The following is a 25,587-nucleotide window of genomic DNA, read 5'->3' as shown; positions in this document are numbered from 1 at the left end:
AAGCTGCCATATTCCTGGAAAATCTCTCCTATTTATTCATTAGATTTTAGCCACCAGAAATGTATATACCCCCACTTAATCCCTAAGTTGGGGGGGGGGGAAGGAGGTCTATGACCCACATGCACTAGCGAGTAACAAGTCAGAAACAACTGACTGACCCCTGGGCAGTCCAAAACAAAGTTAAAGCTGCCATTGATCCACGTAAAAGTGGAAGGAAGACACAGGAAGTGACACAAAGAATTGTCTTTAAATATGGTGGCAACTTCCTATGAGGAAGGTATTTTTTCCCCCTTTGAACTTGGCCTTAGAGGAGGCTCAGGCTTGAGACCTCAGACTGCTTCCCTCTAGACTGTCATGTGGATGAGTGAAAAGGCTGACTCCCTTTCCTTGGCTTTTCTGGAGGCACTAGCCTCCGGAGAGGCCCTTCGTCTTAGAGAAGGCCTCATGACTAGAAGCTTTGTTTAATTAACCTTTGTGCCCCCCTTTGCTAGGGCCTCTAAAGCCCTGCCACCATAAAAGTCATTCTGACTTGAGTCATTCATTTGGAATTAAGTAATTAATTCCTGGTACTTAATTCCTGGTGACCATACTCTTAAATATTCAGTCCAACCATAATTTTAACCTTTACACCTGTGTGGTAAAGGGGTGGGGGGGCACAATATTCAGTTTGGAGGGGGGCGATGGGGGCAGGGTCCAACCTTCTGTCTCTAAAAGGTTTGCCATCACTGTCGTCTTAGAGCAAGCTAAATATGTATATTATATGGAGTTTTAAGACTTATAAAGTGTTTTGTTGACTTATGTTATAACATTTGATTCTTATGACAGCCCTGTGAGGTTGCCATTATCATATCCATTTTACAGATAAGGAAAGTGAGGTTCTAAGAAGATCAGTAACTCTCCCAGGATCACACAACTAATAAGCCCAGGACAAGGACCTGAATCTAAGTTTTCCTGACTCCAAATCTAAACATTCCTTCCACTGTTCCATGTTTCCTTCACCATCTCCAAAAGAAGCTGAAAAGACATAAGGGGCTAAAGTAGCTAAGAAGTAGATCATGAGTCATCAGTGAGTAGCATTTGGGAGCATAAAATTCAAATGTTCAAAAAGAGTAGAATATGTAGGATCCAAGAGTAATTTAGAAACACCAGCTTAAACCACTCATAAAGCACTGAGATGGAAGCCTCCTAGGAAGTTTATGTGAATGATTAAACAGCAATGCTTTTGCCAAATGAGTATGAGAAATGGAAAGATTAAGATTAGAGAAGATCATTTTGATCAGGAACTGAATTTGGGAATATTCTAACCCAGATGAGAGAGATAAGTTGTTCTTAATGCCTCAGAGAAGAGATCATGAGTTGTCTTCACTATAGCAAGTTATTTAGGTCAAACTTGAGAGAATTTCCAAATAGTGAAAAAAGGCTTCTTCTTTTAAAAGAACAGGTTCTCACCATTGAAAAATGTTTCTATCTGGGAAAGGGAGCAGCAGCCTATAACCTGAAGACTCCAGGGTCCTACATAAGTAAGCTTTGAAAATTGTGTTCTCAACCTAAGTGCAAAGGAAAACTAACACATATTCTGGTTCCCTAAATATAAATCTTATTATCTCTTAAAAAGATAATAAACGACTTGGAGAACATTTGGGATTTGAACTTGAGCTTCTTAAGTTCATCTAACCTATACATATACAATTTCTTGTCCCTATCAAACTAGACTTTATCTGTGGTAAGTTATATGTTCAACAACTCTTCCACGTAAGATGAACGATCATCACACAAGGCTGTACAAGCAAAGCCCAAGAATATCAACAAATTATACAGTTACTACTTCAAACCAGCTAAAGGAAAGCACTGTGTACAATATCTTTCTGAACCAAGTGATGGTAAAACAAACAAAACCAAACCTCCATCTCTTTGTACAAGGCAAGAGGCAATCCTCCCAGTCTTTGTTACAGTGTAAAAAAATAAAGCCTGCTGCTGTGGAACTATATTTCTGATTTGACAGCTACAATTATAATCATTCAGGCATCTATTTCCCACAAACTCTCCACAGCCATAACCTTTAGTGATTAATTATAAAGCTCCAGGAGCAATAGTACACAGACTAATTTCCTAAAACAATAAAAGACAGAATTTCTCATTTGGAGTTCAATGAAACACGAACAGGTTGTTATTCATGCTGAAATCTCAATGCAGAGTCATGTTGCAGCCATTAGAGATGCTATTAAACACAACCTCCAATCAAAGAAACTAGAGGTCTGTCTCCAAAAGGAGAAAATACTGGCCTAACTCGCAAATTTTCTATTGTTGGTATCTTGTCTTTTCCCCTTGAATGTTATTAATTCAATTGCTTTTTTCAGGCCCCTTTCATATCACTACGCCTTTATAATCATTCGAAAATATAAGGTTAGCACAAACAACCAGAGTAAAGAGAAGCTTTCCCATAAAACAAATCCCAAGTATTTTCACAATGATATGGTGCCTGTCTGCCAATGGCTCTTGTGGAACTTGTGTGTGCCGGTATCTATCTCAACATCACACAGGCTTTCCCCGTCATAGAAGCAGTTCTGTTTAAGATACCATTTCCTCAAGGTACGGTACTGCCATCTGAAAGGAGGAAATCAAGGTAAGAAGGCATCAAGATACAACAGCTGATCTGACACATCTGGAATATTTCAATACATTGGTGTGCTTTATATGTGTTTCTGTGTTTGTTGGAAGTGGGGAAATACGAGGTTATTACATGGACTTGGCAGAGAGGTAAAAAATTAATATTGTTTTAAATGATAAAGTATTTACTCATTTTGATATTACAGATAAATTTTCATTTGTCAGTTGAGATCTTCCCCTCCCCCCAAATGCTCCTATTTCTTAATCAGATTTTAATAAGAAATAAAAATAAGGAAGCCTTCACCAATATGGCACTACTCCAATGGAAGTCAGTCTCTGTCTCAGTTTCTCTCATAAAATGTCCACCCAATCACAATAAATTAGGTGAAGTGGGTGCATCCATCATTTCTCAATTCTATCACACATACTAGAAACACCATGAATACAATTTGGTTTGAGATTTGTGACCTAAATAGATGAGGATGATAATTTATTTAATCTAATGAGTCATTCATTTGGTGTAAACAAAACCCTCAGCTGCAAATCTGATTGTTGACATTTGGGTTGTTTTTTAAAGAAAAAGGGGGAAATGACCACAAAACAAGCTCAGGGATTCTTCTGACAAAAAACTTTCTAGTTTTATCTTTGGGTGAGTCCAGAATGGGACCAATCCACACTCATGCACTACAGCTCCAACTTCTGTCCTTCAGTCTTAGAAATGAAGTTCTGAATGCTACTCCTAAGACAACTGTCAAAGGGAGAATCCATTCTATTCAATAAATATTCAATTCTATTGAATAGTACTATACTGATGAGAGAAGTGGACCTAAATATGATAGAAAACAATTTATACTGAGGATTGCAAAAGCAAAACAAAGCTTCTTAGTTGACCAGAAAGTTGAAGGAAACCCAAACACACATTTGCCCAGCACTTTAAATGATCAGAATGTTACTGGATTGCTGAATATGTTCGCTTTGCTGTCCTGCTAAAAGCACAAAATCAGCATATTTGAAATTAACTTTTTCCTCCTCCTTTGGCTTGGGCCAGACCCTCATTTGTTGTCTCAGCTGCCTAGGCTTCAAATCTCTGAGTCTTCTTTGATTCTTCCCTGGCCTTTTCTGGCCCCCACATCCAATCTCTCGCCAGCTCCTATCTACTGTTCCTTGAAAAATTTTACATTCATCACTTCATTTCTGACTATTGCTAGCTTAGTTCAGACCCATGATTATCCTATTATTTAGGAGAAAGAGGCAAATAACGATGAAACAAGCTTAGGGGACTCTTTAAAAGAATAAAACCCAATTCTCTGAGGTCAGTATAAAACCAGAGCAAATTCAATAGCATGCTAACAGATCTCCCAGAACTTCCACTCTCACCCCAAAATCAACTTATAAGTAAACAGACATATTAAGCTTCCTAAAGCACTTGTTTTAGCATGACTATGCTACGCTCAAAGGTTATTAATGGCCCCCAAGTGCCCACTGAATTACTCAAGTTTTGATATTATTTCAGATTTTTCTATAATCTCTTCCTAACCCTCCTGGCCATGTATTCCCCAAATTGAACCTTACACCACAACAATAGGATATACTGGATATATTTACTATACAAAAGGATGTATAGCTACTGGATGACTTGGCATTTCCCCAATTTGGCAGAAGTCATCTGCCCTATGCTTGAACTTTGTCCAATTTGTGGGTCACACAGACCTTCTTCCAAGGAATAGCTCAAATGTTACCTCCTCTTCCATGGCATTTTTTCCTGGGTGCCCTAGCTCATGAGTTTCTGCCTTCTTCATCTGCAATCCTATACCATTATAACACATAGAACACGTTTCTTTGGATTGTAGCTATTTTCCCTCATTGCAGTATAAGCTCATGAGAGCAGGCACATAGCTCCTACAACTCTGAATCCCACAAAGTGCCTAACAAACAGCTAAACTGATACAGCGCTTCACAATTCGCAACAACTCTAGGAGGCATGCAGGTAGGGGAAGTATAAAAGTTTTCTTACTGTAAGCCTGAGGAAATGGAGGTTCACTTAAGTACCTTACGGCATTTTGATATACGGTGAGAAGAGCTCAAGGAATATGTTAAAAGAACGAATGGCTATGCCATGAACAAAAGAATACTCCACACCCCCTGCGTGAGTACTAAGGGATGCTGCCTCTATTCCAAGAGGCCTAATTAGCAACTTCTAGGTTTTGTAGAACCAAGAGGTATAAAATTATAAAATTTACCCTCTCTAAACTCTAATGAGGCACCCCGCTTCAGCTCTCAGTTATGATGCTATACATTTAGTAGGCATTTGAATACGAAGGTGATGGATTATTGGCTTGGATTGGGGACTGCATTTTAAGGAACCAACAGTTCAAAAGTCCACTACAAGTATTCCCTCTGTGCCAAAGGGAAGGTGTTAGGGTGTCTAAGTCTAACAGGCTATTATGTTATGGTTTATTAAGGAATCCCAGAGTACTTCATTCCCAGAATGCAAAGGAAGATTCTATCCCATAATAATCTTTCCTTCATCTAAGCCATTAGACATTTAAAGTGAAAATAAGATCTCTCAACTTCTTAACTTGGCCCCAAACATAATCTCAGTAACTTCGTCATGAGAGCCAATCATTCATTCATTCAAGAAACAACCCTTAAGTGCCATTATATATAATATTGTATTAAATGAGAAAGCATAACTTAAAATTGTTATGAAATCTACATTGTAGATTATATCCCAGAACTCCCTGATCCTGGTTGGGGAAGGGGGGGGGCAGGGAGCATGGAAAAAGGACAACAGACACTAAGCTGAAATATTCATCAGAGCTAACCTCACTCCTAAGACATCCTTGGAATTCTGTGGTCCCTAGTATGTCTGAGGCCCCAAATGAGTGGACTGGGAGGGGTGATCTTTGCATGAAGAGACTTGGTACCTGGCCACTCTCATCTGGGAGATCCTTAACAACCTTGTTCTTCTTTTGGGTTTTCTGTGGGATTCCTTGGTTCTCCATGAGTAGCTCATGGTCATTTAGGAAAAGGCCATTTGCCACAGTCATGCCCCAAATCTTTTTTACTCTGCTTTACCCTCCCAATCTCTACCTATTCCATTAAGATAGATCAAAGGTGGCTGCCCCTGAGACCAAAGGAGGCAGGTTCTGTCTCTGATCTCCGTTAGCAGTGGCTGATGTTGATCCTGGGAACATGCAGAAGTACAAAAGGAAGAGTCTAAAGGACATGAGAAATTCCCTCCAGACTTTCCAAACGGTTCCAGTAAGAAAACTTTTCCTGATCCTAGTACCTTCAGTGGTAATATAATTGTTTTACACCTGTGGTAACCCAACATTTTAAAATAATGATATTTTCAGGAAAAGGATTAAGTAGTAGCCTTTGAAAAGTCATAGAATCATCTTTAAATGTCTATTTCTGGTTAAGTCGCTTTCCTTAACTCCCGCTAGAATAAGGATTAATTGAACTGAAACCGCCTCATGCCAAAGCCATAGCAACCTTAACACATTTGGTACAATACAGAGGTCTCCGTGCCACAAAATAGGGAAAAAAGTAAGTAACTATGTTTACAGGTATCAATGAGGCTTAGCTTTCTTCAACGTAGCTGAGCAAAGAAATGAAGAGTGACCATGTTCAAAAGTAACCGAAGAGGAAAAGCGTCCATTTCAAATGATTTGGCTTGTCTTATAAATTGTTACAGCTGACTTTTGCATAGTATTTTTGAGTCATTCTACAAGAAAAAGCAGTTTGATAATGAAGCCAAAATGGCAGAATAGCTGGCATTTTTTCCCTTTCCTTTTGAAAATAACAAAAAAGTCTTCCAATATTATGTCAGATTTTAAGAAGTCTTCCTGGGCAATGGAAATTAGTTCGGCAACATTTGAAGATTGAGAAATCAGTGTGAGTCAAGAGATGAAAGGAATGTGTGCTGCCACTTTCCATGTAGGCTTGACATCCTCCTTCCTTTTTTTGTTTCACTTGTCTCAGTTATAAAACTATGTAGACAAGGTGAATAGCAGGGATTTGATGAAAAAGAGAAGATCCGAAGAGGACAATGTGATTGTGATGGGAGGTCCTGAGGAGTCTAGTCAACCCAAAAGGTTTACAGCTAAGGATGCAATCAAAGGAAGCGTCATTAGTTTGGGATGGCCTTGGGAGGGGAGAAAACACACTGGGAAAATAAGCCTAGGAAACCTTGTTCTATAGAGGGAGTAGAGAAGGAATTAACAGGTAAATTTTCTGGTTTGTGTGTATTGTTTAGGAAAGCTAAATGGAGTTAAATGGAGTTTGAGGGCACCTCCTCTCCACTACTACCATCAATGGATAACAATCGCTGTCATGGCATTCTATAAATGCCACTTACCAGCATCAGAATTAAGCTCTTCATTTTCTGATTCAGTCTCATTTTGGCTTCCACTTCCATGGACTATTCATTGCCATGAGCTTCATCTTCTGCAACTTCATGGCCTCTAATACCTAAAACCAAAATAGCCATATTTCAAATATGGCCTCTGTCTCTTAATATAACTGAGAATGGTGCATTTTGTTGGCCTAACAATCCCATTAGGAACAGTGGAAAGTCAAATGGAAGCCACAATTATAATTTTTTAAAGCTATTTTCAACTTCTTTGATCACCTCTCCATTCATCTTCCAAATGACAGTCTAAAAAAATCCTAATAGACAAATCTGAAACCACAAAGAGGAAAGGTACTAAGAACAAGCTTGTCTGAAAAAATGCCTACACCATTAGTTAACAATGCAACCTAATCGAAACGTAGAATATAGAGATTGCCAATGGCTCCCAACAGTTGCTTTACAATATTTATTCTACATTTAATTGACTCCGCTATCACATTGAATGTGTCCCTCACTACAAACCTCAAAAAAAAGAACAAGCCAAAAACTGAACCAGAATTCACTAGAAGTAGGAATTGTGGCTGGATCATATTTGGAAAACAGTGTAATGTTTTCACTGAAGCCAAGCTATTCCTTGCTGCCAAGGCCATCAACATTTTAACACGAATAGTCTCCCAATAATGGCCGTGAGTCAGAGAGCAACACGACTTTCAAAGAGTCAGCCTTTCAGGAGATACAGAAAGGTCTATGGGAAGATACCATGGTAAGTATAAATTGGCTTGCCTCGAAGAGTGATGTTAAAGATATCATCAAAGACACATGAGACCAGAAAAAGTAGGTGGGCCGGTCATGGAACAAAGAGATTAGGACATGAGACAAGAATTACACAGGATGAGAAAGCATGGGGAAGCAACAATGTGAACAATGGAGGGCAGCACCCATGTGGATGAGATCATAAAACCAATGAAATATTGAAATGATGCTGGGAGGCCAGAGAAAGCATTTGCAAATATAGGCAGCAACTACTTCTTTCCTGGATATTCACATTATATTTCAAGCTCCAAATAGTGGATACAACTTCAGATGGATTTATTATTGCAGTTTGGAGAATTTGTGATAAAATTAACTTCAACAACAAATATTTACCAACATCTTCTATGCTTAGGGCAAGTTCCTGAGGAACACACAGTATAAGACAATCTCATTGACTGCAAAGAGCTTAAAATAATAACTTCCTCAATTTGATAGCTCTGTCCTTACAATAACTCTGAAAGGTAGGTGCTTAGGTAAGTCACTAAGTCCTAAAAGAAGACGCATTGCCTCTTTGACCTTCACCGGCTTCATCTGTAAAATGAAGAGTTAGACTAGAAGAATAATGAAATAAAATTGGGGAAGGTGAAGGAGAACTTAATTGCTTCTAGGGTTCAAGGCATTTCAAGGGAGAAAAAACATCCTGCTGAGGTCTAAGAGGAATGGAAGGCAATAAGCATTTACATAGTGAACAAACTAAATGAATAAGGGATAATAATCACATCCTTTTGGTCCAGTATAAGGTCATTATTGTAAACTGGGGTTGAAATAGGAGAAATGGGTTGAAAAGCAAAGCACATTGGGACAAAGGGAATAGTTTTGTTAAAATGCATCAACTGAAGAAAAATAAAATGACTGTGTTAAATCGAATTACCTAAATTGTAAAATTTATCCTTTGTATTGGGTTAAAAAATACTTGTGAAAAAGTAAGCTCTTCCAGCACGACTAAGTTAAAGGAAGGAAATCATGGTAGTGAGAATGAGCAGAAGGCAAATCATGCAGGAGCAGAGATTTAAGTGAAGGACTGAGCATACAAGGTGATGGTATGGGAATCCAGAGCATACTATGTGCTTGTTTTAGGTCTTTCAAAAGAATCTATTACCAGAGCTAATTTATCTTTAGGCTTGCAAAGAGGCCTCTTCTCCACGTGACGAGCTAAACAGAGAGACTCTGTCCAACATAACCAAAGTTGAGAACCTCATGTCTAAAGAATAAACCTTTATAGCTGCTCCTCTTCCTGCCTAATGACTCAGAAGAGAACACAAACTAGAAAAGCTATCAATGACATTGTTTCCAATCATTTGCTTTTCAGGAACTATTTCTTCTAGAACAAAGTGAATGGTGCATCTCTTTAGCTGACAGACAAGAGAATACCAGATAAAATTTGTTTTTCATGCAACTATGGCAAGAGATTTAACAAAATACAGTTTACCGCATACTTTGTAGTCCAATAGCAAAAAGCAACTTGTAAACATCGTAGAATAGCAAGGATAATTTTAAGGCAACCAAATAAGGTGGCCTACTTATTTAGAAGTTAGGGCGGTGGGGGGGAGCTCAATGGATTGAGAGTCAGGCCTAGAGACAGGAGGTCCTAGGTTCAAATCCGGCCTCAGACACTTCCCAGCTGGGTGACCCTGGGCAAGTCACTCAACCCCCATTGCCGACCCTTACCACTCTTCCACCTAAGAGCCAATACACAGAAGTTAAGGTTTTTTTTTTTTTTAAAAGAAGTTAGGGTGGGGAGCAGAGCCAAGATGGTAGAGAAGGTACATAAACCGATCTGATCTCTCCCAAATTAACCCTCCAAACAATGAAATGTGATAGACTTTAATGCGAGCACCAATACAGTGATCCAGGACAATTCTGAGGGACTTATGACAAATAATGCTAACCACCACCAGAGAAAGGACTGTTGGAATCAGGATGCAGATGAAAACTTGTGATTTGTTACTTTAAACAAGTAGCAGCACCCCTGGGGCACAATTTCAAGGTAACGGGGAGCACTCAGTGCTCTCTTCGCCACAGTTCTAGAGTCCAACTTTAGCCATTTTAGAAATTAAAATGAAAGGAGAAGGCCGGAAAATGAGTAAACAACAAAATGTTAGGTTGCCACCAGTGTATAACAATTGTATTAGCCCTGAAGGTAGATCACTATGGTACTTGCGTCAGGAAAAAATTTTCTAACTGGAACTCTTTGGATAAATATGGAAAAATATTTTATGAGATTGTACGTGTAAAATCTCTGAGAGAGTGCTCCATCAGAGAAACAAGCAGAGGGATATCTTGCAAAACTATACTTCGGAATCAAATTTAAACATGCAGTACCCATTTACCTAGCACGGTGTTAAACAGACAGTAGGCATTTGCTAAATATCTATTGATAAAATAAACAACAAACAACAAATTAAAAGGCCAGATAATGGGCATACTACCCGGCATTTAATACAAATTAAAGATATTTTGTAAAAATAAGGTGCTAAATGCACACAAATCCAGGATGTCGATTTAACGAACATTTGCTAAACATCTGTTATATTCAAGATACAATAGGCACTGAGAATAAAAAGACCTCTAGGACAGCCCCTGCCCTCAAAGAGCTTACTGTCTATTTCAGAGATACTACAAGTAATAAGAATTACATCCATAAAGACAACTAACATCTACAGAATGTTTCTGAGGTGCTACATATCTGCTATCTTATGCAAGGGTCATCATCAGCCTGGGAGGCAGGTGCTTTAGGAATTATAATTTCCATAGTATATGAGAAAACTGAGGCTCACAGAGATTAGGTGGGTGACACGTCCAAACTGCATAACCAAAAGGTGCTAATGGTAGCATCTGAATTCAGGTCTTCCTGACTCCACGTCCAACACTCTATCCATTCTATTGGCCCGCTTTACACAGCTAAGTAAAGACAAAGTCATTTAAGGAAGGAGGCCGTGTGAATAGCTTGAGGACTATCAAACTTGGCACTTTCACTTCCTCAGCATCAAGTCGGAAAAGGGTGGTTCCAACCCATTACCCTTTGGTGCAAAATAGACAACGGTCCAAGGGAAGACACTCAGTGCTCCCTCAGTGACATTCTGCGTTTTTATACTTGCTCAATGGAAGTATTTGTGGCTACAATCAAGTCTACCTCCCACCAGGTAAACAAAACAAAAATAATTCCCATCTTCCAAAAGCTTATCTTATACTCAGTCAGCAAGCATTTCCTAGATACCAGGCACTGTCCTAAAGTAGGGTTATAAAAAAAGCAAAAACACAGTTATTTCAGCCTAATGGTAGAGAGTAGCTTCTGTCAACACGCCATATATATATATTCTCTGTATCTGCTGTGTATATGTTCTAGCCCCCAGTACAGTCCTTTTTCAGATTATCTTCAACTTGTCTTTCCCATTAGATAGAATGGAAGCCCATGAAGGCTGCGTTTTTGCTTTTTTTATATCCCTCTTTTAAATTTCATCACCCTAGGCCAAAGCCCCAATTGCTCTGCCATGGCCACGGTTCTGACCTCAACTCTACATAAACTATGAATAAGAGGAAATAGAGAAAAGGACTGGGAAATATATAATACGTTGGGAGGAGATAAGAGATGAGGGAGGCATGGCCATATAACATACAAGAAGGATGTGGCAGGGAGGATGGAGTGGGGTTGGACAAGACAGTAGCTCTAGTGAGATTTGGGAAAGTGCACATAAAGATATGATAGTGCAAATCACAATAGGCTTCCCATTGTTTATGATAACTGGGCTTACCAACATAAAGATAGATGTGTGTGTGTGTGTGTGTGTGTGTGTGTGTGTGTGTGTGTGTGTGTGTGTGTGTGTTTTAGCCTACGGGCTTAAAAGTGAGCTGCCTTGCAGTGGATAAGGTGATTTTCTAGTTTCCTAATTGGTCACTGTGCCCATCCTTTCATATTACTTTGAAAGCCTTGCTGTCAAAACTGTGAACAAGTAAATTAACTAAAGGAGAACTATGAGTAATCGAATCTTGAGGTTTACAATTAACTAAGTGAAATGGAAAGCCAGTACATTGCAATATGGCTCCTTATAAAAACAAAACATTTAATTAAATTAACAGTTAAGGCATTGCAATTAATAACATTCAGAAAAAAAAATGAAAAGCCATCTAGATGTGCCACGTTCCTTCAGCCTAACAGGCAAGGACTGTGTAGCCACTCATTTGCTATTTGCATTCCAAGTTGCTCTGGGTCAAGTCCGTTGTGCTAAAACAGGAATAAAGAAACATCTGGTAGCATGAAATGTTAATGTGATATACCACATTGAATCTAATGGCAACAGTTTGGAAATTTCCTATAAATCACCCATTTGAAGATGTGGGTCTTTTCCTTTCAAACAGAGGTGGCATTCAGGCTCATATTCAGGTGACAACTGTATTTAGCAGTCCTTTTATTTGGAAAACATTTGGACTCTAGAAAAGTCTGTGTTGTACCTAAAGGGGAAAATGTGAGCTTGGATCTAAAAGTAAAGGGTTTAAGGAGGTGGGACTCCACGTGTTAGCTCTAGCAACATAAACAGGGTTCTTTGCTTCTTCTTTACTGCTGGATACCCATAATATAGGGAACAAATGGCCTAGTGTTCCTTAAGTATCCAGGAGCAACTACCAAATTAAAAATAGCTCTGCTCAGAGACACAGTAGAAAGGAAGATGCTGGTAAGACATGGTGATGAGAATATCTGTAAGTCCTGCGCAGTGGCCAGACGACCAGATTCCAGACAAGTAATCTCAAAATGTAGATAGTGAGGCTTCGGTGTGTTGTCATTTGCTGGTTGTTGTAGCATAAGGAGCTCTAAAATGTGGAAGTGGGAGGTTCAAGTTCTACTTTGAATACATATTGGTGTATGACTAAAGAGATAGTCACAACTTCTCAGAGTACCAAACAAGTCTCTCAAACTAGAAACTAGGCAAGTTGCTGATCCACAGGAAAGGAAGAGATTCCTAGACTTCTGCATTTCCCAAATCAATGAAATACAAAACTAAACCAACAGAAGACCTCCAAAAGTCTACAGAGCAGACTTTTGGTTCCAGTGGTTCCAGAACAAGGCACACTCATTCAAAGCCAGAGATCTCAGGATAGAGGATATATGCCAAGGTCAATCTTCTGCTCCTTTGTCTCCCTTCCCTGTGAGGTCTCTGTCCTTTTTTTATCCTTTGCCCCTCTCCACACTGCTCCCAGAATGAGTCCATATTGCTTCTCTCAAGTGGGTGAGCTCTGTATTTTCATCCTCATGTCATACTGGGACCAGGGCTACAAGTTCCTTTCCGGCAATCCAAAGAACATAGCCATGATAGGGCTGCCAAGGCTGCCATTCTTTTTTCCTTCTTGTGTGATTTTCTATATAATGTAGCCTCGGCATTTAAAATGTCCAAAGGGAATGGGCATCTTATTAGATGGTCCTATTATAACTATTATTATGTAAGTACTTAAGGAATCAGCGATTTTATGAGCACAGTTCCCTGGCATAGAAAGTTTCTCTACCAATAAAAGATCTACCCACCTCATCCCCATGATTTCAGAGGTAAGAATTACGAAGCTGTCCAGAGCACAGAGAAGTAAAGGGACTTTGCTGGGGGCACAGGACTAATAAGTGTCAACGGTTTAATATGAATCTAGGCCACGCTGACTCAAACCCTAGCATTCCCTCATTCACACTAGGATGCTCTATGTATGTCTTTTACAAAATTCCAAATATGAGAATGACCTGTGAGGGTCATTCCTGGGCAATTCTTTTTAACTAGAATATAAATCCTAGTAAAAAGGAAACAAATCTCCAAGTATTTAAATGATTTATTTTCTTCACATCCGATTTTCCATGTGCAGAACATTCTTCTCTCTGTTTCTCTCTCACACTCACAGAGTACGACACATCTTTTTAATACTGAGCAGACATCAATTATACCTCTTACATGTGGTGTCAACTTGAAATGGGAATTCACTGGCTTTCTTTACATCATCACTAAGAGAATTATTAATTAATTTGTTGATGCCTGTCAATAGAAGGAGTTCACTACTATAGGATAGATAAGTGGCTCAGTGGATTGAGAGCCAGGCCTAGAGATGGTAGGCCCTGGGTTCAAATCTGACCTCAGACACTTCTTAGCTGTGTGACCCTGGGTAAGGTACTTAACCCCATTTGTCCAGCCCTTACACCACTCTTCTTTTGCCTCAGAACTGATACTGAATATTGATTCTAAGCTAGAAGATAAGGGTTAAAAAAAAAGTCATAGAAATACTACTAATGGAAATGGAAATATACATTTAAAGAGGAGATTCATGAGCTGGAAAACTCATCCTTTTACTGACAAAAGACAATCTGACTTGGGTTAGTTGTATGACTGGGTAAGTCACTTCACTTAGACAGTGTCTTTCTATGGCAAATGAGAAGATTTGACTAGTTAGTCTTCTAAGATCTCTTCTGGCACTAATATTCTGTAGGTTGATGATTCTAGTATCAAAAAGAGCATTTTTGGAAAAAGTCAATGTGAAGCGAGAGGATCATATAGTATAGGACTGGGGGGGGGGGGCGATGTCCAGGTGGTCGCAGTTTTTAGATCTAATTCTATTATATTGTGGGACTTTCCTTCCTTCCATTTCAAAGCAGAGACCTTTATATAGTACAACTTCATTCTGATCTAGGAAGCATGTACCATATTTCCAGGAACCTTCCTTATTCTGGCCCAGCTATAACCAGGCTAGAAACTAGAGGATCTTCTGAAGCCGTCCCCTCTGCAGAGGCCACACTTGCCAGTTAGGGCCCATCTATCTCTGTTGGTAAGACTGAAGCAGGCTAGGTGGTCCCGTGGCAGGGCTAACATTCAGGAATTGTTTTCATTGCTATCCCCAGTAGGATGAAGTGCCGGAAAAACTGGGAAATTAAGAAGAAGCCATGTTGGGAAGGATTTTAAAAGCCAAACAAAGGACCTAAGAGTTGATCCTGGAGATAATGGGAAGCGACTGGAGTTTATGGGGGGGGGGGGTGACATGGCCAGAACTATGCTTCAGAAAATCACTTTGAAAGCTCAGTGGAGGATGAATTAGAGTGGGGAAAGCCTGCAGCTAGTTAATTATCACTCTTTGTTGAAGGATTGATAGCTAGGACAAATGAAAAAGAAAAGCAGCTTTGGCTTTGGGGGTAATACCAACACTTTGACTGATGCTTCTTTCCTCTAACTGCTCAAAGAAGGTATTTAAGATGCCCATTCAAACAGGGCATCCCAAATGAATCTGTGTCAGAAAATAATGTCCTTCTGCCCCATCTCTTTCATACGCTGGGGAATGTCTGCATGGGCTCATATACTATATATCAGGCAATTGCTATGCCAGTTGGCTTGGTATAACTGGTTTCCCTTATAACAACGGAAGGCTCCCGGGGGATGAGGGGGGAGATCCAGACATAACTGCAATATAAAAGCAAAAGATTTCACTAGAACTTGACAAAAAAATTTTTATAAAAAGAAAATAATGTCTGTGAATGTAAAAATGATACCCACAAGAAACAGGTCTCCCAAAAGGCTTTTGTTATGCAAATGGTAGATTGCCTTTCAAATGGTCTATGATATTTGCAGATTATAAAATTACTGACTCGGAGCTCGTAGGGACCTCCCAGGTCATCTATTACAAGAACCTCAGTTTTTGGAGGTGGAGACAGAGGTCAAGTCTAATACGCCACTATTAAGAATTTGAACACAGTGCATTTGACCTCAAGGCCAGGCTGCTGCTGTATACCCCAAGACCTTCTCAAGACTGAAGGCGCTATTTTCTTCCCCAAGATCAGATCATGCAGGTGGTACAGGCAGTCTCTAGCCACAGTGGAGATGGACTCCAAAGCTAATGCTCTGCCTGTCCCCCCATACACGGAATATACAAATGTCACCCACCAAATGGAACCATAGTCTTGAAAGAAAGCAGTAAAGAAATATTGAACCGTTAATTCATGGAGGACCTGCACTTGAATAATAACAGAAAGCAATGGAAGGGAAGCTTCGCATTTGGGTGATTTGGCGCCTCCTCAGCAGGTATCACTAATAGATAAAAAATGAGAGAGAGCAAAGAATCAGCTAACAGTGTTACCTAGAAAGGAAAGTGGTTGGGGACAGGGAAGGGGAAGGCGGGGAGGATCGGGGTGGCTGGGTGGAAAGAGACATGAAGCTATATCCAGATATATTTGAATAAATAACAAAGATAAAATATGCTTCCGTTACATTTGTTATTATTTAACGTTGGCTTGGAATATATTTTTGGAGAGAATAAGGGGAAATTTAATGGCAATTGGAATTGGAATGTCTCACCAAGAAGCTAAAAAAAAATCAAAAACCATGATTCCAGAGGAACTTTTGATTGTAGGAGTAGGGGAAAGGAGTCATTTGGTTTAGGGACAAATATACCATGACCCACCCCCACCCCCGAGAACTCCTGGGAGGTCTTCTTCTACTCTGGTATGGTGTTATATTTTGAAATGGAAATGAAAAACCAAGCAGACCATGTAGCCATGTTGGTCTTTTCTCATCAATTACATTTCTCATCTGTCCTTGTATCCACAGTGCCTAGCATGGTGGTCTGCACACAAAAACTGCTTAGTGCATCTTAGCTCAATGAAAAGCTGTGCAGTCATCATTTTTTCTTCATCATTAGATCATATTCAAAGGTATATAATTTCTTTTTATTTTTAAATCATTTATTTATTAATATTCTTATTTTGAGTTCTGAATTCTCCTCCTCTTCCCATTGAGAAGGGAAGAAATATAATGTCAATTATTCACATGAAAGCATGCAAAGCCCATTTCCATATTACCCATGCTACCAAAAAAAAAAAAAAAACAAGAAAAATAAAGAAAGTGAAAAAAATTATACTTCACTGCAGTCAGAGTTCTTTAGTTCTCTCTCTGGTAGTGGAGAACACTTTTCATATTGAATACTTCAGAACTGTCTTGGGTCATTTTATCGCATCATTGAAATAGTTGACCATTGTACAATACCACTATTACACTGTTCTCTGGTTCTGCTCACTTCACTTTGCATTGAGTTCTTATAAATCTTCGCAGGTTCTCTGAAAGCATCCTGCTCATCATTTCTTATCGCACAGTAGTATACCATCACAATCATATGCCACAACTTGTTCTGCCATTCCTCAGTCCATGAACATCCTCTCAATTTCCAGGACTTTGCCACCACAAAGAGAGCTGCTTTTTCCCAAAATTATTCATTTCATTCCATTTTAATGAACTTCTCTTGAATATGAAAGGGTAGGTCTAGACCAAAACAACAGCAAAAGCAAAAATTAAAAAAAAAACAGAGCTTTGACCTCAAGGAGCTTCTAGCCTACCTGGAGGATAGCATTCTCTGCTTTCTTTTTTTAGGACAAAGGGTGGCAAAAGGAAGAATCAGACATTCATAGCAACAACTCAAGGATATAGGAGAGGGCAAAGAATTGGGCCAGAGAGGGTGGAGAAAATTCATAGTCCTATACACAAATTATAACAAAAGAATCTGAGCAAATTACCAGGTTATAGCTATTCTGTGCCAGTTACCAATAGACCATTTCCTTTCTGTTTTGTGTGTGAGGGCATCATCTTGCCTATGTGATGCCATCTTTTCCCCTTCTACACAGAACTACTCAGTTCTAGTCTATAAAAGGTATATTTACAATTGCTTTATAAACACTGGCGTTGCCAGAGCTAAGACTTACTAGTTTGTTATACTCAAGTGACATGCATACCCCTGTGCACCTGTACCTCTGCTCTAGTCATTCTCACTACTCTGAACTGAAATATAACTTGGTCCCATTGATTTGTGAGGTCTCAACCATCTTATAAAATCCTGAATGGCAAAGTCAGGTCTTATGCCTTTTCTCTATCATCCAGGAGCAGTAGATGCTCAAAAAAGACTCATTGAAAGCATGAATCTTACAAATGGCTGCCAACAAAGAGAATGTTAAGCAGCTGAAGGTTCAGATTCAAGGATCTCCCAGGGGTAGGTCTACTCTGCATTTATTCACATAATCATTTCCTATTTTACCTTTCTATAATGACAGTAGATAAGAAAAAGTGAAGAGATGGAGGAGGTAGTGAAAGATCCTAAAACATGGAGAAGGTAACAATATTTCTGGCATTCATTTAATGCAATACAACCTACATTTATTAAATAAAATCATACTGTCTCTACCCTCCAGGATCTTACGGCATGTTGTTGTAATTTTTATTAACTATTTATCATGATTGCCTACTTGTTCGATAAGCAATTCATTTTCAAAAAACATCCATTAAATTGTAATCTTAACAGGCCAAAGTACTGAGAGAGAATACTCTATGCCAGGCCCTGTGCTAGGTTGATGAGCACACAAATGGTCCCTGCCCTTAAGAGACGGCATTCTATTAGTGCCCCTCTTTCATCAGAGAAGTTTATGCTAATTGCTTCACATGGTTAGAAGTCACCAGTTGGGGAAGTAAACATTTATTTCCATTTCTGTCACGGATACAATTAGGTTAACATTTTGAAAATAACATCAAGCCTCTCTTTGTAAACACTGTAAAAAGTGTAGAAAGTAAACTAATCTGTATCAAAGTGGATTTTCGAAATGACCTCTCTCAAAAGGCTTCCAAGTCAGTAGAGTATTTAAGAAAGTCTGACCTACAGTATTTAAAGAGAATAAAAGGATCTTCAGAGATTATGTATACTACTCAACAGGAATCTCTGCCACATGACATCCAAAAAGAGGAAATTGAACCTTTGTCTGGAGACATCTAGTAAAGAAAAGTTAGTACCTCCAGAGGCATCCCATCTCATTTTTACAAAGTTCTAATTTCAAGGCAGACTTGCCTGACATCAGATCTTGTTTTGCCCCTTTACTCTTTCCATCTATTTACCGCTCCAAGTTTTGACTGCTAGGGACAGGCAGAACATGTCTGTCTATTCCTTCTTCCACGTGAGAGCCCTTCAAACACGTGGAAGACTTCTATCATGTCCTCCCAAAGCGTTCTTGAGACTGAATATTCCCATCCAAGAATCTAAGATTCAGAAGTAAGGTAGAAGATCACTAAAAGAGGGATGGCAATGCTGGTAGTAGAAGTGATAGGAGCCATTTCAAAAACACAGAGATGAAAGAGACACCTGTGAGGAATAGTACAGGGGCCAAATTGGCTGGATCACAAATGTGGGAAGGAAAATAAAGTTGAAAAAACTAGAAAGGTGGGAAGGGACCAGGTTATAACCATCTTTAAGAGCTAAACAAAGGACTTTCTATTTGATCCTGAAGGTAATAGGGAGTCATTGAAATTAACTGCTGAGTTGAGGAGAGGGGAGTAGGTTGAGGCAGGATTTGAATTTAGGTCTTCCTCACTGCAAGCCCAGGGCTCTGCCCATTATACCATAACTCTCTTAATGCAGCCTAAAATTAGGATTTTTTTTTGGTCAATCATATCACATTATTCACTTACTGAGCTCACAGTCCACTAAAATCCCTAGCTCTTTTTGCATTTGTTCATATTCCAACTTTTCAAGATCTTTTTGGAATGTTGATTGTAATCCCACGTTATATCCATCCCTCCCAGCTTTGTGTCATATGAAAACATGAGCATGCTGTTAATCCAAGGCACCGATAAAGGTGTTAAATAGCATAGGACATTCTACCTATGGACTTCTGCCAAGCTAACATTGGCCTATTAATGGGCTCCGAGTCTGGTCATTCAACCAGCATCTGTCCCACATCTCTCCATCTTTCCCATGAGAACACAGGAAGACTACGTCAAATAATTTCTTTAAAATCTAGTAACCTAAACATGCACGATTCATCTGATCTCCTAGAATAGTTATTCTGTCAACAAAAGAAAATGAAGTTCATTTGCTATGACGCCTTCTTGCTCTTTGGGATCACCATATCTTTTTCTAGATGATCACTAATTATCCATCTAATAATGTGTTCATGAACTTTGTCAGGAATCAGGTCAAGCTCCATGATACACTGCCAACTCCATTCTCTTTCTTTTTATGAAAATCAGGACATTTTCTATTCTCTAGGAAAAGAGGAGCCTGTAAAATGTTTCCTAACTCAATTGCTTCTCACTGAGCAATGTCAAAATGCATTTATGGCAGGGGCTCTTAATTAGGATTCCGCAGACCCCAAAAGGGTCCATGGATATATTTTACAGGGTCCATGAACTTAGGTGGGAAAAAGACATTTCAAAACCATATCTATATTTCATTTTATGTATTTAAAAAGGGCATTCTGAGAAACAAGTCCATAGGCTCCATCATCAAGCAAATCTCCAAAAGGGTCCGGGACAAAAAAGTTTAGAATCCCTCATCTAAGGAGTATGCTTTTCACTGAAAATTTTCTGTGGAATATATTTTAGTTTGAAATCAAAGGATGTTAGTATTTTAACTTAGTCCTAGTAGAATCGAATTCTCATCCCACACGTTTGGTTGCAAAATGCTATTACTTAGAATCTCCATAGCAGTCAGAGGATCACGGATTTAGAGGTTAAATTCCATCACGTCCAATCTCCACATTTTCAAGTTGTGGAAACTGAGGACCAGAAGTAAGTAACGCGAGGTCACCCAGGCAGTGACTTTGACTTCAAATTCAGGGCTCCTTCTACTGAACCATGGTGTACACAAAGATAGTGCTTAAGAGAGTAATAGGTAAAGATGAAATCATCAATATGGCTCATGAGGGAGAGAAGTCTCTTCCCTCAAAGTCATTATTTCCTTAGGGTTGACTGACTGATGCTTTGCCAGAAGGCACATATCTTTTGGTTCCTAAGTTCTTTCTCCAACCAGTTAACAATAATTTTAGAAAGAGAAACAAAACCTGTTCCAAACCCCTCTCCAAAGTTTCAAGGGACTAAAAGGGCACTCTACTTCATATATAAACAATGCCACAGAGGCCGCAAAGACATTGCTCTCTTTCTGCAGGGAGTTTCTAAATTCCATAGCCTTCTGGTTCGTAATACCGTGGCCTTAGGATGACTACAAATCATCAAATAAACAGGTATATAAGACTGATAGGCAGAAGAGAACAGACAGAATAACAGTAGGAATACTGCACAGCTACAGGTAATGCCGTTAAGATGAGATGTAAAACTTGGGAACCTGTAGAGGATTTCATTGTACAGATGAGAGACCCTGGGTATAAACCCCAACTGTGCTACTTAGAAGCTATGTGAATCCTCCCTGAGCCTCGGTTTCCTTCTCTGTAAAATGAGGGGTTGAATGAAGAAGAGCTTTTATAGTTCAAAATCTATGAATCTACTGCTCTATGGGAGAACATATACTGACTTGCCACTAAAGGCCTGCCAAACTCCAGATGAGAAAACTCTCTTTTTGGCACTCCACCCGAGCCCTTCCTTTTGTTTCAATTGCTTATTTTCTTTTTTTCCTCCTTGTTATCCCAATTTCATGGCATTGCTGGGTGGCAACATGTCCATAAGAGCAGGAGACATCTAGGCACACAGATGCGTGTAATTTGGGAGAGTTCCCGAATAAAAGGTACAATTTACAAGCACTCTATACCATTATTATTACTTCTGGTAACCTCTATAATTAAGCCCCTTTTCCTCTTTGGCTAATTACAGCTCTTCTTCATCTTTTTCACAGAGGAGACTATCTAGTATGGGTGGGTGTGTGTGTGTGTGTGTGTGTGTGTGTGTGTGGAATGGGGAGGGGGGAGGTCCTTTCTGAGCCTTTTGGACTGTACAGTCATGTGGCTCTCTCATTTTCAAAGGCTCATGTTGCCTCTTCCCATAGGGATCTAGAATGGGAACAAGGCCTTTTTTATGCAACAGGGCAAGTCATGATTGAATTAACAATATGCATTGCTTTGCATGTATTACAAGATTGTCAGATTAGGTTGGAAAGGAAGCCATTTTCTGTTTACAACTCTGATGGCCACTTCGAATGATTCTAAAATGCAATTTTCAACAGGTCTCTGTGCCTGGTTCACTACAGGCAATAAATTGGTGCTAGTCGATTAATTCATTTACAATCAAAAACACTGAGAAGAAGCTCCCAATTTCAATGTTTTTATGTATGCAGATGCATGAGTAAATGTTTCTTAGGCTCACATCAAATAGCTTTATCTCTTTTCTCCTTAAACTCCAGAAAATGCCCAATTTTCCTGGAACCTCATGAGAATTCCCCCTACCACCCCCACTTTTAGATGTCCAAGGGTTGGGTTGTTGTTTTGGTTTGGTTTTTCCATTTAAAGTTTTTTTTTTATAAATGAGGATAAACCAACCTTTTCCCTGATTAATCACTGAGTAACTTTGACTGCTGGAAAAAAAAAGTCATATTACAAATGAACAGCTACCTGTTATCAAATTACAAGGCATTCTAATCAAAGGGTCCAGAAAAAAAATGACCAGTTAACGTGTTTCTATTGACCTGGGGGGATTGTTTCCAGTTAACAGCCTCTAAAGAATGCTACCTTTTGATTCTTGTCTCTGACACAAAAATGATTGTCCCATTTTGCCAGGGTTCTATCACATAGATCAGGGAATCCTATTTACTCACATACCCTGGGAACATGAAAACACAATGGTGTGATTGTCTCTGGGAGAATATTTTAAAGATTGACTTTTTCCCCCCCAAAAAGGAGGTTGAGATCAAAAGGTAACTTTAATAGATGTTTGACTAAGGTCAGCCTCCGAGGAAATGGAACACTGAAGATGAAAGAGAAGAAATGGATTTGGCTTCTGAGCTCAGCCAAATCCATTTGGCATTGTTTAGCTTTTATGTAATACTTCAGTTTGGGTGTTGGGGGGGGGGGAGAGATATCGGCGCTGAAATGAGTTGGCTCTCGTCTGGAGGTTTTAATGTCTTCCTGACACTTTAACATTTAGCAAAGTTGAATAAACCAAAATCCTGCCTTCTTGACTTTGCAAGTGAAATTGTCACTACGAGGACGGTGACTGGTGAAAGAGATGAATTGGTTCTAAAGGGAGCGGAAAATGAACATTTGCCCCCGCTTTTCCCCACCCCCAGAGTAAAATCACCACTGTGGGCACCCTGATTGGCATGATTTTAAGTGGCATTATTGAGAAGATGGTTTTACCATCGGATAGAAGAATTCTAATTACCAACATATAACAATTCCCTGGGTAGAACTAGCTTTGCTTCATTAAGAGGATGCCGGTATAATGAATGTCTTTTAGTTGTTAGTGCCATTAATTGAATGGTACTCAAAACTCTGGATGCCATTAAGCTGGACCTGGAGACTAAGATATGGAATTTGTTGGGGGGTGACGATGTGGAGGGAGGGGAAAATTATGGGACATTTCATTCATTTCATACTCTAATGGACTTCAAAGTTTATAGATGATTATGACAATCATACGAAATGGGTGTTTTTCACAAACAGATAATAAAATGAATCATGAAGACGTGAATGAAATAAATTGTATCTGTTACACAGTCCGTGGAGACTTTGACCAAAGTAGACACATTATTTTTAGGCTTCGGGATAATTATCAATATATAATCATCGTTATTTGTGAGGTGGCCTGGTGTACTAATGAGTGGAGGAATGAACTTGGAGTCAGGAAGACAAGAGTTCACACCCAATCTCAAATACTTACTAGTTACATGAGCGTGGGCAGGTCACTAAATCTCTCTGGCGTTCAATCCCCCCCATCTGTAATATGAGAGTTCTACATATGTTTCCTACCTCAAGGCCCTGCTCTAAGGAGCAAATGGAAGACTGCATCTACAGAGTGATTTGCAAATTTCATAGTGCTATACAAGTTCCAGTTATTATGAGTAGTAGTAGCATTAAAAAGAAAATGAAAAGGGTACTATTCTAATAAATTTTAATGGAGTGTTTTTTTTTAATACCCACATAAAAGTTTCCTACAACCAAATGTAAATATAGTTTCAGTGACTGTTCAACTAATTTAGAAACAGCCTCGCCCTACCCCCATAAATTTTACTTGCACCAAAAATATCATGACTATAGTTGGTGAAAGGTCTTAGGGTTTCTTTTCTGAAAGTATCCAGAGAATTGCCTCCGTGTGTTATTTTTCTGTGGGTATATGTTGTCTGTAAGTACATGTAGCCCGTGGCACTTTGGAAAAAGTGGGGCAAGATCGCTGTAATGACTATCAGTCAACAAAAGGTTGAAATCTAAATCTATTTGATCTTATTTTAAAAATAAATGTTTATTGATATCTTTTATTCCTACATAACCCTATATTTTCCAATGTATCCTTCTTTCTTTCTATTTCCCGGATCCTAAATTAAGCATCAGGATGCTTCTGACTTTTATGGCTTATTTTGAAACCTACTAGAAGACTTATCAAAGATATCAGTTTCTTTGATGATTCCCTAGGATTTTTCATCTGCAAATATGGAAGAAGACATAAAACTATTCTTTTTAAGTCTCTAATTCCTTTCTCCTGTCTTATTGCCATCATTAGCATTTCTAGAACTATGTCAAAGAACAGTGAGAAAAGGGGGCATCCCCGCTTTACCTCCACATTTATCGGTAAAGTGTCTAGTGTTTTCACATAGCTTTCAGTCTGAAACACTCATATTACAGAAAAAACCTGGTAACTATACAGAATGGTGGGGTACCCTCAGACCTACTCATCTGAGAGAAAGATGGGTAAGGAAGCTAAAGTTCCTTCTCTTCTGCCTTTTGAAAAATCTGGATACAAGGATATTTATTGAATCTCTTCCCCATCCCTGACTCTTCTTACAAATGTGAGAATAAGAATCAGCAGTAAAATACTTTTGGCCTATGACAGGAGACGAAGAGGGTAAAAGAGAACTATGTGACTATTCTCTAGTACATATATCCATTTAAATATCCCTCGGCTAAGGTTCTAATTAAAACACTTGAAGGCTCTGAGGACTTAAAATATATTTGGCATTCCTTTTCAAGAGCAAAAAGGAAGAGGGTGCCTTTGGACTATTTCTATCCACTAGGGCAGGAATATCTACAAGAGAGAGCAGGTCCTGACATTGTAGCAGTGGCCTCTTCTACCAACCCTTGCTTGAAAACATGGCGGAGAGGAATCAGAGTGAATTGTTAATATTCTTTTCTTTTGAAAATTATCAGGCCTCAGGGGGTACTTAAGGATAATAATATGATGGGGAAAAGGGCTTTTTTTGCTGGATATCTCTTCATCATAAGGATCCTGATGTACTTTTCCACAGCAACGAATTCAACAAACCCAAAATTGCTCAGCCAGAGCACCTCACACAGTGTTCTCAACTTTATTGTTTTTAATTGAAATATAGCTTATAGCCAACAATTAATATTTATCAAGCGCCTACTATGTAGGTTGAATGTTAAGTTATGACTTATAAGCATGCAGAGCTAATAGGAGAAAAGAGACAAGATGATCTAAGCTCAAGTCTCAGTTCTGCTTGAAGAAGAGTTGTTTTTTCTCTTTTTGAAAGATATTTAGTCAAATGAAATAAAGTGTGTATAATAAAGGGCTTTATAAACCTGACATTTTTATGTTATTATTATTACTATTATTATTGATCATTGTGATATTTTACCCTTCAGTTACTAAAACTATAACAAAAGAGTACCATCAGAGGAAAGGAAGAAGGGAGGAAGGTAAGGTGAGGTGACAAGAGGGGAGCTGAGGAGAGGGGAAGGGAGGGGAGGGGAAAGAAGGGAAGAGGAGGTAAACGGAAGGGAAGGGAAGGGAAAGGAAGAGAAGAAAGATAAAGGAAGAAAGGAAGATAAAAGAAGGGAAGATAAAGGAAGGGAAGGAAGATAAGGAAGGGAAAGAAGAAATAGAAGAGAAAGAAGGGAAGGAAAGGAAAGAATGGGAGGAAGGGAAGGA

General features: G+C 39.1%; 1 protein-coding gene across 1 annotated transcript in view; it reads right to left on the bottom strand.

Moving 5' to 3' along the window:
* DACH2 (dachshund family transcription factor 2) overlaps positions 1–25,587 on the bottom strand; it is a 409,931-nt gene that overhangs the window by 128,091 nt on the left and 256,253 nt on the right. Inside the window, 2 exon segments of the mRNA XM_044682815.1 lie at positions 6,971–7,035; positions 7,037–7,083. Of these exon segments, the coding sequence (XP_044538750.1) occupies positions 6,971–7,035; positions 7,037–7,083 (112 nt within the window).

This window comes from Gracilinanus agilis, chromosome X, assembly GCF_016433145.1.
Source record: "Gracilinanus agilis isolate LMUSP501 chromosome X, AgileGrace, whole genome shotgun sequence".
In the NCBI taxonomy this organism is placed as follows: Eukaryota; Metazoa; Chordata; class Mammalia; order Didelphimorphia; family Didelphidae; genus Gracilinanus; species Gracilinanus agilis.
Note: the sequence above shows the minus strand (reverse complement) of the source record. Positions and strands in the feature narration are given on the sequence as shown.